The sequence below is a fragment of the Seriola lalandi genome, unplaced genomic scaffold (genome assembly GCF_002814215.2).
Source record: "Seriola lalandi dorsalis isolate HSWRI2012SDOR001 ecotype SW California unplaced genomic scaffold, Sedor1 jcf7180002054861, whole genome shotgun sequence".
Lineage (NCBI taxonomy): Eukaryota > Metazoa > Chordata > Actinopteri > Carangiformes > Carangidae > Seriola > Seriola lalandi.
This window is the reverse complement of record NW_019525414.1, coordinates 243432-257466: the sequence shown is the minus strand read 5'-3', so window position 1 is coordinate 257466 and position 14035 is coordinate 243432. Positions and strand designations below refer to the sequence as shown.

At 38.1% G+C, this 14035-nt stretch overlaps 1 protein-coding gene across 13 annotated transcripts in view; it reads right to left on the bottom strand.

The window, feature by feature from the left end:
- Positions 1 to 14035, bottom strand: part of cacna1db (calcium channel, voltage-dependent, L type, alpha 1D subunit, b) — a 162119-nt gene that overhangs the window by 106718 nt on the left and 41366 nt on the right. For 12 of the 13 annotated variants that reach the window (XM_087179652.1, XM_087179642.1, XM_087179647.1 and 9 more), the window contains exons 4-5: positions 1564 to 1703; positions 859 to 1001 (exon numbers count right to left, since the gene is read on the bottom strand). The exons of the other annotated variant lie outside the window; for it this stretch is intronic. In XM_087179652.1, the coding sequence (XP_087035778.1) occupies positions 859 to 1001; positions 1564 to 1703 (283 nt within the window). The remainder of the gene's footprint in view (positions 1 to 858; positions 1002 to 1563; positions 1704 to 14035) is intronic. 13 annotated transcript variants of the gene reach the window in all.

Here is a 14035-nt window from a genome sequence, read left to right as displayed (position 1 = left end):
GGGTTGATGTCGAAATATAGCAATATTTAATCATCAGACCTAATTCATAGATGTAGTATCATTAGCTGTATAGCCATAGTGTATAGCCATAACATATTCTCTCCCACCATTGCCAACTCATCACACTGCTCATTTCATTATTATTTTCATCTTTATGATTATTACACCTTGCATTTACTCTGTAGATAGTTTAGTTAATAAACTCCTTTATTTACACCCAGTTGTTGTCCTGTTGTATTCTTTTGACGTAGAGAATCGAGAATCGAGAAGTCATGGCTTCTGATATGAGATGATAAATTTATCAATGAAGTAATTCATTGTTATCCTCCCAGAGGACTGGTGCCCCATTTCAACTAGAGTAAATTCTAAATCATGGTGTTAATGCTACAGATGTTTGGCGTGCTGGCTGTGTGAGTCCAATGTTTTCTTGAGATACAAGCCATCATTGCATCATTGACAACAACCAGGCTACTGTTTACTTACTACCATGTACCTAATTTATTTAATTACTTTTGCCAGTGGGTTGATCTCTGCTGCAGCTGAAACAATCAACTAGCTAACTTTGCTATACTGTATATTATATAATTTACACAGTGACTGATTGTGATATCACTTTCATAATAGATTAACTGCACCTGTTAGGATGGGACAATTATAATTATTTTTAGTACATAGAGTTTGGTGACCTGACATTATGTCCAGCATAGCTCCACCTATCATCAACCTGATAACTGTTCTAATAAGCCGGAGTAGTTGAAAGCTGATCTGTGGGTGTGCATGGTTCTTAAGTAAAAAACTAAAAATGAAATGAGGAGATGTGACATGACTTGAGACTTAAACAGCTCTATGTAAACTCACTGGGAACTCCAGAAACGAGCCGAAGGGGTCGTAACACGCGAAATGCTCGGAGGGCCTTGACGTCAAACCCCCCAGGTTTACCCCCAGACTGGCCACCAGAGTCAGCGTCTTTGGTTATCATCTCCAGAACCACACTGAACAACCTGAAGAGAAAAAGAGGTTTGTTGGTGAGGGAGAGGAAAAGTAAAGATAGATGGAGGCAGAGGTTTGAAAGAGAAGCAAAAAGAGGGAGAGGAGAGCAGTAGTGGAGATGCCATCAAAACAGAGCAGAAAGGATGAGAGCAAAAGAGACAGAAAGCAAAGCCATGTGTCCTCTTTGTTCTTGTCTCTGTGTACATGCATGTGTGTAGTAAGTATGTGTGTGCTTTTATATAGTTTATGTGTGTATGTCTTTTATTTCTGTGCATATTTACCTTTAGCTTTTCACATTTCATCAGTTTACATCCACTGTGGTCAGGTTGTCTACTGATAAACCATCACTCTAAACAAGGCCTTGTGTGTGTGTGTATGTCTGTTTGTCTGTGTGTGAATGTGTGTCAAAGTACATGAGCTACTATATAAGTGAGTGTTTATGTTTGCATGTAAACCTATGGTTTGAGCTTAACTGTGCTCAAAGAATAATCTCACTGTTTGTTCGTGTACGTGTTTTGACTGTGTGTGTTTGCACATATATATATATTGTTAATTTGCTGCCTATGAACTCACCCCACAATGACAATGACAAAGTCCAGCATGTTCCAGCCGTTTCTGACATAGGAGTTTTGATGCATGACCAGGCCATAGGCAATAATCTTCAGAAATGTCTCTATAGTGAAAATGATCAGGAAGGCATATTCTACTGTTTCCTGCATGGAGAGAAAGTAAGAATGGAAGGGAAGGAGAAAGTGAGGAAATAAAAGAGAAAATAATAAAGATTATTCATCAAACCTTTACCAAAGAAATTCACTGAGCAAAATAATGTGCATGGGGGAATCAATGCAATGTTTAAGAGAAGTATAGGCTCAAAAAAGGAGAAAACATATTCCCTGGTTACCACAACATTTGGCATTGCAACTGATTTCTTTTTTTTTCAAACCCAACAGAAAAGTATCTTTGATTTGACTTTGATCCACAGCCTCATGATTTCTATCGACTTAAACCTAGATCAGGTCCATGCGTCAAAAAAGGCAGATTGTCTAATAGTGTATTACTCTGTGTCTAATAATGACACACTCACACTTCACCGCAATTTCATTACTACATCAATCCTCCAGTCACAAAAGCCTAAATTTAGCACTTTTTCAGGGTTAAGCACTTTCACTAAATGTAAGGTGAGATTTAATTTGCATATCAACTCCAGAGGACATGCTGACTGGAATATTTTTTAACAAGGCTAGGTTAAAACCTCGTATATGGCTGGACCGCATGCGGTCAATGTGCAAAATAGAGGAAGTAATTGAAAACTGTTGTGGAAGCACTCTAAATAACTGACATCATCGCATTGTATTTGCATTCTTCCTAGTCTCAGCTGGTTTCAGCCCTATCCATTTGCTTCTCTCCTCCTCTCTGTGCTCACATATACAATATCTTACGACAGCTGATTGATTTTGAAAGAGATGATTTTGAAAAATGATCAATGGGGAAACTCCAACTCAGTCATGTGGCTGTGCAATGGTTGAATAATCAATCAACTCTATCACTCTCTGAGCTATTATTGTACGGGTAAATATAGCATAAATAACAGCTCAGTCTTTGTCTTTAACTGATGTGTTTGGTGATTTTATCAGATGGCATCGCAGTTGCAGCAGAGCAGCAGATTGGAAATGGCTTGGAATGGAAGTTAACATTTAGTCTTAATGGGCCACGTTTCACTCACTATTTCTGACAACAGAAACAGAAAAACATGTAAATGAGAACAGCTTTATTGGGAATTCAGTCATGGGAAAGTCAGTCACGGACATTCATATATATAGGGCTGGGCCTTTAAAGTAAAATAAAATAGAAGCCAGTGAAAACAGACAGCAATTGTCAAACAGTAGTCCACCATGTGTTATACTGAATCCCAGACCTCCTCAGCTGGATGACAAATGGCATCATTGTATCATCATATTATATTCTAATATGTGCTTCTATATGCTAATATGTACACACACAAAAACACACACACAGCTGACTTGTATTTGAGGTGTAAATGTGTGGGTGCACAAGTGTTTGTGAGCCAATGCAGCTTGGTAAATTAGTTTGTATGTATCTCTGTGCATATGTAAATACACTCTTCATGTGTTATAAAGCTTAATAATGTAATAAGAATAGTAGCAGCAATGCAGAATTTATTTAGTCAGTTCAAATAATGACAAACAAGATAGGCAGCAAAGAGAAGACAGATAAATGAAGTTTTTATCAGATCTGAAATCTACATGCATTGAAGAAAGTGAATCTCATGAGTGGGTTGAGTGAATGTCTGGTTGTAGGTACTGTACATATGTGTCATGTCCCATTTTCTGGATGGTGAGAGCTTTACAGTTTTCTGTGATTGCTTACACACTAAAAGTGAATTTATACCAGAGTATCATAACCTTAACTTTTGAAACCATGCCTTACACAAAGGAACCAAAAGTAAAAATTACATTTTCTACTTTACACTTTGTTTTCAGTTCTGCAACACACACTTGTAAAAAACACAACACACTTTTTCAAACTACAAAGCACACCTGAAATTTGCATCACACACATACACAGAAATTGAACACCACTCAGTCTGAGCCTTAGTGCTACAGATAAACCTCAGGTGAGCTTCTGTGAGAACTTTACAAACATGGAAGCAGTGAAAGTGAGAGGAAGAGGAAGGCATAGAAGGGGTGGAGGAAGAGGGCCAGAACAAAGAAGACCTGGCAATAGATGGACACATATGGACAATATGGCCACTTTTGTGGACCATGTCGAATATCATGGACTGACACTGACACTTAGGTAGCCTGAGCAGAGAGGCCAGCTCAACCTCAACCAGTATGTCTTCAATCACATTATGATGCATTCAGGTGTCCCTCATAAACACAGCACAGGAAGTAGTTGTAGTTAAGAATAAAAAGACAAACTGGACACTTAGCAATGAGCAGTGACAAAGGAACTCATCAAAACAACATCGAAGGGAGAGATGTCACAGCATTGCTTGTGCTGTTTGATTGACAGAGGATCTCTGGGAAATACAGTGCAGAAATACCAAAGCAATGACCACAAAAAAAAATATTTATATAAAAGGTTTAAAAAAAAAGTCATCCCAAAGATGAAAACTCTCTAGTCATATTCTATGTCCTGCTGCATCAACAGGGTGTTTCCATGGTAACATTGTGTCTGATGATGTTAACAAGACATTTCCACATACATCTATTTATCATATTTAGACATTGTTACATTTTATCACCTCCACCTTCTCACTTCTCTTTCCTTTTCCCCTTTCTGTCTTTCCCACTCAAGTCTATCTTTCTCTTCCTCTCTGCATACATCTCTCTCTCCTTCTGTGACTCCCTTATTGCAACATCTAGTCAGTTGGCAGCTTTTCAAGCCTATTAAGCCTCGCACTTTTGTTGATTTAAAGGACGCAAACACACAAAGTGCACTCAGACAGTGTGCACAAAGATTCACACAGACACATTCACACTCACTAAAAGACACTGATGACTACTGTAACACGCACAGCCAGTCTTCACACCCACACACACAGGCAATACACACACTCGAACTGTGTTTCTGAAAGGCAGCAAGCCGACCACACAGACAGTTTCACACAGATATTATAGATGCCCCTGGCAATGGTGATTTAGAGACAGCCAAGTTAGAACGTGTAGTTAAACATCAGCCATTGTGATACAGTGACACCAAAGCTAGCACCAGTGTGTTTTAGCTCTATAAGTGCATGAAGACTTTTTATTAATGCTGACCATTTTCCACTGCAGTCTACTTTAGACACTAGATGGCCATTTTCATATTCATCTGCTGAAGAGAGAAAATCTTTCTGTGCTCACCTTAAATCTGAGTTTAAAACAGAGACACAAACAGGATTCGTGACATCACAACTATTTTGCAAGCCAACTGTGCAACTTACACATGTGATCTGTAAACTTGAATCTCTAGTGCAAATACTGTACACTGGAATTTACTTTTCAGTGAGGTAAGAAACATCTTTTGATCAGAAATTACATTGTTGAAATGAAAAATATTAGCTTTTTCATAGAGTCCTGATCTTTAAATGAGCTAGCAGATTTTAAGACTTTTAAACTCAGCAATGGGACTCTTTTTGTGGAAAACATCATTTTAGACACAAATTGAAAGACACAGTGTTTTATATGTCATAAAACATTTCTGGAGGGACTAGAAAAATCAATAAGTAGACTTACTGGATCTCTGCAATTCATAACAACACAACAACACAACACAACTGTGTTTTTGTGGTAATGCTGTTTGAGGCTGCAGTTACCTCAAAACAATAATAAAAGTTTGACAAAAATGAATGTAGACTTGACCTTCATTGTGATGAAGTAGATAACTCATTAGTCTGCCATTTGATTTTCCTACAATAGAGCAGTAATATGAAATATTTTCAAAGGACAAATGGACAGAAAACATGTTAAATCATTGCTGTGGTTCTTTTCTGCTGCAGAACAGCCCAGATGCTTCCACTGATCATCATCATCGTGTAAATATTGATTTTTTTTCTACAACGGCTGTGTCTTTGTGCTCCTAATTGTTAACTAGTGTAAGCTGAGTGGTGTGCGTTTACAGTAGCTGGGTGCGCCATGACTCAGAGCTGTTTCACACTGATAAGAGCACATGAACACACACCTGCCTTCATCCAATTTAACATTTTGCTCCATCCACCTGTTGTTTACACTGGTCTGAAATGTCAAAGACTCTTTTGCTCAGTGAACAGCTGACAAAGTGTGTGTCCCAATGTGTCTCTCTGTCTGTGTGTCTGAATCAACTGTATTCAGGTTGTGATGCAGGAGTAAGACTGCGCCTGATTTACTACAGGACAAGATAGACAACAAATGAAATGGTCACATGATCTTACATACCGAATTAACACACAAATACATGTATAAACAAACAGAAGTGCACACACAATACAAACAATGCAAATGGAAGAGAAAGCAATTACATTAACACATATTAAACTAACTTACTAACAAAAAAAAAAAATCCCAAAAATGAAACTTAGTGTAGTGGCACATTTATACACTGCCTTCATTACCTTGAGACAGTGTGTTGGCCTATAAGTATAATTTAATTGTAACACTATTAACAGAGGTACACTCTATTTTTTAAAGTTATTTTGCAAATGATTGTTGTATAGTTAGCTAAACTGCTGCTTATTTTCTGTGTGCTAAGGTATACTTTGTGATGAAGGGCTACATATAAAAAAAATGTACACACATTTACAATAAGTAGACCATTTCTTAAATGCCCGAGCCAACTGTATCCCAGGAATTTTCCTGCCCATACAAATGCAGGATGAACTGACACCCAAACCGAAATGAAAAATAAAATCCCTGAAACAATGACTCTTGCAGACAAATTGTTGCAACAACAAAAGCAACAGCCAGCAGTTTTCAGAGGGCCGGTGCATGCACACAATGCCATTTAATAATAATCAAAACTGAACACTTAATAGTAAAAGCTTAGCAGCTGGAGTCCTGCAAAGAGCTTTAATCACTGTGGGTATCTGAGCCTAGGTTATTTATGTTTTAACCAATGTGTGCATACTATATTTCAACTTTAGTAGTAAGTAATTTATTTTGTCTGAGCGGGTAAATAAAAATCAATGATTAAACAATTCTAACAGGAACAGCAATTTCAAAAAGTTTTTATACACTTTATATTTTCAAAATAAAAAATATTGTTACGGGTCTGTGGACAGTTTAAATTCTGCTATTTCTCTAATACAGCAAACTAAAATGAGACCCAGCCAAAAGCAATTTTGTATTTAAGCCCCTAGTTTAGGAAACTAAATAATAATATGAGGACTCATGCTGAGCTCATGTAACCTTCCTCCCCTCCTCCATGTAATGTTCATACCTCATGATAGCTATAATACACATGGCATGATGTTACATAATAAATATTAAATCCCTATTATTTTTCACATCCCCAGGGGGGTTCCTGGTTAGTAAGTGGAGTGTGAGAGTAACACGTGGCTCAGGCCTGAAGCTGTTTTTACCTGAGAAAACTAGTGCAGTCAAGTGAGGAACGAAACAACAAGTGGCACCCAAACCCTGTCAAGCTTTTTCTCCTTTTGTTCTGATAGAAATGTGGAGGAGACTGGGAAATGCAATGACCACACTAGTGTACTGAAGAGAGAGAGAGAGTTGTTGTGTTCAGTTTTGTTTTGTTTCATGTAAACACCTTCCCAAAAGGATAAATGACGCAGTTAAAGTCATCGGGTCCCGCTGCTGTTGTTTCCTGTGTCCACATTCAGTGAAGCTCACTACACTAGTGCATTATGGTACTCTCCTTCTGTGTTTGTAGTATGTGTGTGATAGGCATAATGTTGCCATGGAAATCCGGCTTGTTTCATGTGTGGGCAGAGAATGAGACTTGAAGTTGTGGTACTCCAGACAACAGCCTCTTGTTCAGCATACAGGGTCATTACAGATACATTCAGTGAATGCTCAGTTCTTTCACTTGGACATTTTCAAAATAATATGTTATTAAATCTTTTTTCGCCAACAAATGCCCTTTAAATCTGCAAGACTAAAGTGAGAATTAGCAGTATTCCACACATAGAAGCTGAGCGAGCACTATTAAATCATTAAGTAGGTTAATAATTAGTAGGTTAGTAGGTTATTAAGTTTATATTTGTTTGAATCTATAAAATATAATTCCACAAATGAATTACCCCAATGTCTAAGGAGAAGGACAGTTTAATTGGAATAAATAAATGAATAACTACAGAAGTACGAAGTAAGATCAATATATATATATATATATATATATATATATATATATATATATATATATACATATTTAGGGTCTCAATAGATTATTCATGTTATTATATGTTTGTGTGATACATATGTTTTGAGGTTATTTTTATCTCAATTGACAAGGCCTCACAGTTTTTGCATAATGCTAATCAAACCTCAGCTCCACCCAGGTTCCACCCATGTTGGCCAAGCTTAGATTTTCTGGCTTCAGTAAAACAAACCAAGTAGAGACCTCACTGAAAAGTACTTCAGAAAAGTATGGAAGATTCCATGAGCCCTATGCACAGTAGGTAATGCCAGTTGGCTAGTTTGTTGTGGAAGAAAAAGGGCTAAGTGCATTTGTCCTGCTTTCCGTTAAACTACCTTCCATGGCTTTAAGATGTGTTTACCCAAACATACAGCCAAGCACAACACCCCGGCACCCAAAGCAGAGAGAAGGTGAAGCAGCTTCATTGATTTAAGGAGGAGCAGTGCGTCCTTTAAGCTCCCAAATCCACTGTTTTGGGAGCTGGACAAGAAATTTTGGTTGCTTGAGTTATAGCAAGCTCATCATTTCTGCAGAGGATGAACAAAATGTCTTAGATGATGTTTTTGCATTCACTGACTGAGACTGTGGAGACTGTTTTCAGTCAGTGGGAGTATATCTATATATCAATATCTATCTGTAGAGTTTGGATTAAAGGAACTCAGAGTTGTGCCATTATTTTAAAATATTTAGGGCTCTGCAACATACAGTGTTTAATTGACTGACCTATAACTATGGTGTCAGCAATGCCTCACAGAATATGCTGTCTACTGCTTTGAAACGTGATTCAATACCCTGCCATGTTTTATCAAATAGGTGCAAGAGCTTAGAGCAGAGTCGAGTCATGTTAAAGGTACATTGAGGACTTTTTTGTTAATATTTTTACGAGTGGTCCCCATTTTGTTAGTATCATGCAAACATAGGAGTAAAATTAGGTCGTGGCCGGCCAGAGCTCCTCCTCCTCACGTCCAAATCACACCCTACGTTTCCTTCAAAATCATATCATTATATCACATATCCCACTTTATATCACCTATCCCAGACTACTACAATGTGAGACATTTGATGCGATTTCTACACCCAGACCGATGTTAACAACGAGCTTTATGGTATCAATTATAAGACGTCATCAAATGCACATGCCTTACGCCTTTATTTGACAGTACAGTGTTGAGAGAAAGGAAATGCAGGGACAGAGGGTTTGACAAATGAAACGTTGTTGCAAGATAACTGATGAATGTCAGTATGTGATTGTCACAAATGAGCAAAGTTTTTCAATGTATTTATAGTTTCATATTTATGCACCTTTCTCATACTCCTTTCATTTTCATATTTATAGTTATAATAATAGTATAAACGGACTGCTGTTCCCCTCCGTTGTGATATATAGATAGACAGATAGACAGATAGATAGATTATAAATGAGTTAGCCATAATCTGCAGTTAATTTAATATGATTCCATTTCTTAAATTACAGTTTATTATTACAGTTGCAACATTATCAGCTTCCACATAACATCTGACCACATGTAAAGTTTACACAGGACATTTGTGAAGGAGAGAAATACAGTCAGTAGTGACAGTATCCAATATTAAATTGTTTTGTAGGTTTTGACTGCTTTGAAAACTGCAAACAAACAGTGCTTGAAGTAAAGCATTAGAGTAGTCACATCACAGCAGGGCAGACAAAGAAAAATAAGAGTAGGGGAGCAGAAAAAGAAAGGAGAAGGATGAGGGACAAAAAAAACGATAGAGGTACATACAACGAAGAGACAGAAAGAAGAAAAGACATCAGTGTCGTGTGATGTTTTCAGGACAAACAAAAAAATGTTGAAATAGAGTATAAAATTGAATCGTCCATCAGCTCTCTGATAATCTGTTTGTGAGCCCTCATTGAACTCCACAGACAACAAATCATTGTTGTTAAACACAACACAACAAACTGCATCTTGAAATTAAACACATTTCTTTCCCTCTTTTTCATTCAAAACAAAGGCTGTATTTATTGCAGGTTTAGTGTATCACATTGCATTATACTGCAGTTCTCTGCATGGTCACTACTGGCTACTGTATTTACGCTCCGTCTTTAGGCTGTTCATTGGTGTGTTCCATAAAAAGTGTAACTCGTAGCAGCAATGGTGAGTTGGCTGTACTTTGCAAGTGCCAAAGTATGTTGTGTGAATCTTCGCAGTTAGATCAACAACTTAATTTTTTTGTGCTGTCCCCTGCACATGTCCACCTAATTAATTATCTGAATGTGATTTCAGTTTCAGATTTCATGAGTTTTTCTCATGTATTTCCAAAGATAGTGCTGATGCTAGACCATTAGAAAATATACCTTATAGCATAAAATATAGGCACAAAAAGGCACTATTTGAACAACATAATGTTTTAAACCACAAAAAGAACCACCAACTTCTCACAAATATGATATTTTGGAGAAGCAATGTACACAACTCAAAACAATTGTTATGTTAGCAAGCAGTGACCTCTAGTGGTCATAATAATTATGATGTAGCAAAGGAGGAAGTTAGGTAACATAGTTACAAAGTCCCTGTAGAGAGGAGGTTGGGTGAATGGCTAGGTTAACAAAACACAGGACTTAGACACAGGAGATCAGTGTCTGAAACCACTCATTGACCAAATCATTGTTGTTTCTTCAATCCATGATATCCTGTTCCACAACCTTAGAGGAGAAGGTCCTCTAACCTTAAGGAAGTAACCCAAACCATGACTCTGTCCTAAAACCACTCAAGCTGATTTTTGCCAAAATCGAACCAAATCGTACCTGTTAAATGTACATTGTACATGTTACTTATGGTAACAATGATGACAAAGGTCTGGTATGCCTGCTGCTGTAGGGGCACTATTGTGGGAGATGCTCCTGTGGATCGTATCAGAGTAAGGGGCAAACAACCTATATGATGGTTTAGGTTGGAGGGCTTATTGCAACATTTAGGTGTTTTGCTGTCAATTGTAGGTTTGTTATTTTCTTTACCATTATATTAAGGAATAGTTTGACATTATTGGGAATATGCTCATTCTTTCTTTCGCTAATAGGTAGATACTAGAGCCAGAGGGAAACAGCTAAAACAGCAAAAATAAATCTGCATATCAGTGTCTGTGCTGCTCACTAATTAAAATATCTCATTTGTTTAATCCATACAAAAACCAAAGTGTGGTATTTTGGAGCCCAGCCACATCTGTTTCTGGTGCAATGATAATCTGCTGCCAAGCTAATGATTTTGTCAAATAGAGCAAACAAAATACTTGGAGCAAATGTGCGGCACTGGCAGTGCTTAAAACTTGAACAAACTAATTTGATTAAAGACAGGCAGTACATACTTTGAAATTGGCATTTAAATTTCAAATTAACATTTATTGTTATTGGCATATCCATTTGCATTAATTTATGAATTAATATGGGTGATTCATACAGTATCTGTTGTTATTCTCCACATATGAATATGAACCAAAACAGTAGGTGTGGTTGGAGAGACATATACAGTCCATGCTTCCAAGACTTACTGCTCTGCACTAGTGATTAGGTATGTATGATTTAAATAGGGTCCCTCAGTTTTTTTATGGAGATATTAGATATAACTAGAGGTTTAGTTACACATATACAGGTATGTCAGCTGAGATTGGCCATACAACCTTCAAAAGGTAACTGGTATGGCAAATGGATTAACAGTATACACACATGTCAAGACACCACTACATAACATATTAATAAAGAGCTTTAGAGGTGCTTGTATTTATTGATTTATTTTTTTATTTTGCTGTTTCATTTTTAAGTGGAACCAAGCTTACCGCTGCTGATGATAGCCTCATATTTCCCCAAATGTTGAACTATTCCTTTGTAGCGTACATACTTAGCCTGGCATCAGTCACAAGCCATTAAAGAAGTTCACTGTAAGGAAACGCAGAGTTATGGACCCAAAATTGATACTTTCTTACTCTTCCCACCATCAAAGTATTAACCTGATAAGAAACAGAGATAAAGGACCCCTCTCTCACAAACAGACCATGCTTTTAGCATGTCAGAGGGATACACAATGAGACCAAGGGTGAGAGGGTCAGTGCCACAGGATCAACCAATGAACACCAGGCTAACTGGAGAGCATAGGCCAAATCTCCAGTTTGTAACAATAAGACTCTGTCTATTGATATTTGATTGTTTCTTAAATAGGAAAAGTAACATCAAAAGTACTGATTATCACTAGGGTGGCTCTCTGTGCCAGGCATGAATACACACGCACGCACACACACACACACACACACACACACACACACACACACACACGTGGCACAAAGTGTTTTCAGAGACATTGAAAGTGTGTCAGAGACATTAGGACTTGATCAAAATATCTTGCCCCCCATTTAAGAAATTTCAGGAATTATTATTTTTTATATATTATTAACAGCGAAGGACTTTAAAAAGCAGGCTGAAATCACTTTGTGATAGTTTGATTATGGTTTTCGTTTATTTTGAATATTTGTATTTACGCGGTGTGTCTAAACGGTCTCGGTAGCTGACGCCGCTCAGTAGCGGAGCGAGCAAGACGTCAGACAGCAGTAGTGAGATTGTCAGGCACAGATGATGAGGACTGACGTGTGTGTTTATTGCTGTTCCTACAGGTAAGGGGTTCAGAAACCATAACCGGAAAGGAATAGAAAAGTGATATTGTGTGTAAAAGCCTTGGACTGAACGTGACACATGACACACAGGCTAACACTATTAGGGCTCGCATACATTGCGACGCTAGTTCGCGGCTAGTAGGGCCCTCGTGCATTGCAGCGCTAGCTTGCGGCTATTCGGTTTGCGTGCATTGCGGCGCTTAAAACGGGGACAATAATAAATACTTTGGTTTAAATAGAGTTCATTGAATAGAAATATTTGGGTTAAAAAAGGGTGTTCAGTACATGATCACATGTTACACACACTTTGAATGTTTTTGACCTGTTTAAAGTGTAAGTTATTGTGAGTTACCTCAGCTCAGCAGTAGCGGAGCGAGCAAGACGTCAGACAGCAGTAGTGAGATCGTCAGGCACAGATGCTGAGGACTGATGTGTGTGTTTATTGCTGTTCCTACAGAATAAAATTGAATGTGCTACACAAGAGGATTGCCGTTCTTTTAAGTGTAACACACACACACACACACACACACAAACTAACCTCCTTTCCTCTGTCCCTCTCTAGATCAGAGTCATTAACTACAACCCACATTCCAATCCTGAGCAGTGACCAGCACAACACTCAGATCTGAGGAAGATTACTGTATATAATTAAATATCTAACTGTTCTGTAACTCATGAGATGTCTCTATGTAATAGTTCAATCCCAAACTTCTGTCCTATAGAATGGTTGAAATGTAACATGTAGTCTTTAAGACAATGTCCTTCATGCGACCATACTGTCAGCATTCTTCACACAAGGTAACACACACTACATGACATCCAGAATGTCCATATTATTACTATTACAGTCAAAGAACGGCTGTGTAATCCTATTAGCCTTAGGTTTATAAGTCGTTTCATTGTTTAATGGTCATGGTGGAAGATGGATGTGTGAGTTTATAGGTAAACTCTAGAATTAAACTATTCAACATTTCCATGGAAAATTACTCTCTTCTCCAAGTTGAAACAAAGGAGAAGACGGGTAACGCCCCTGAAAGATGCGCCAGCCCCCAGGGGATAAAACTGTTGTGATCAATTCGCACATTGCTCTAAGACCAGCTGTTATCCCCAAACTCCTGGATCTTAGCTCCTAGCCCTTTTGCACTTTCTCCCTTATTGTCTGCGTTTTTTGTTCTTTCTTTGCCACATGCTCCAAGTAACTTTTTCTTTGTCTGATCTTTCGTTTCATAAGTCAAGTCAAGACCAACTGAACCAAAAGCCAAAGTGAATTGCATTAGTGTTTATTTCACATCAACCCGCAAGAGAAGCCGGCATATAACACATCTGCCCACGACCGCCTGCAGAGAATCCTACCAGAAATCAAGAGTGCCCTAGACAGAAAATCTCCTGGCAAACTCCACTAGAGCTGAACCGCTGAGACGACAGCAAAATCTGTCACTGTGATAACAGGACACGGCCTCCAGGAGAATCCGCATAGATCCCACGTCTCCAGGGTTACCATGGAAACCTCAGCCGCCTGGGTTCCAGCCAAGGGTCTCCAGCTACAGTGCAA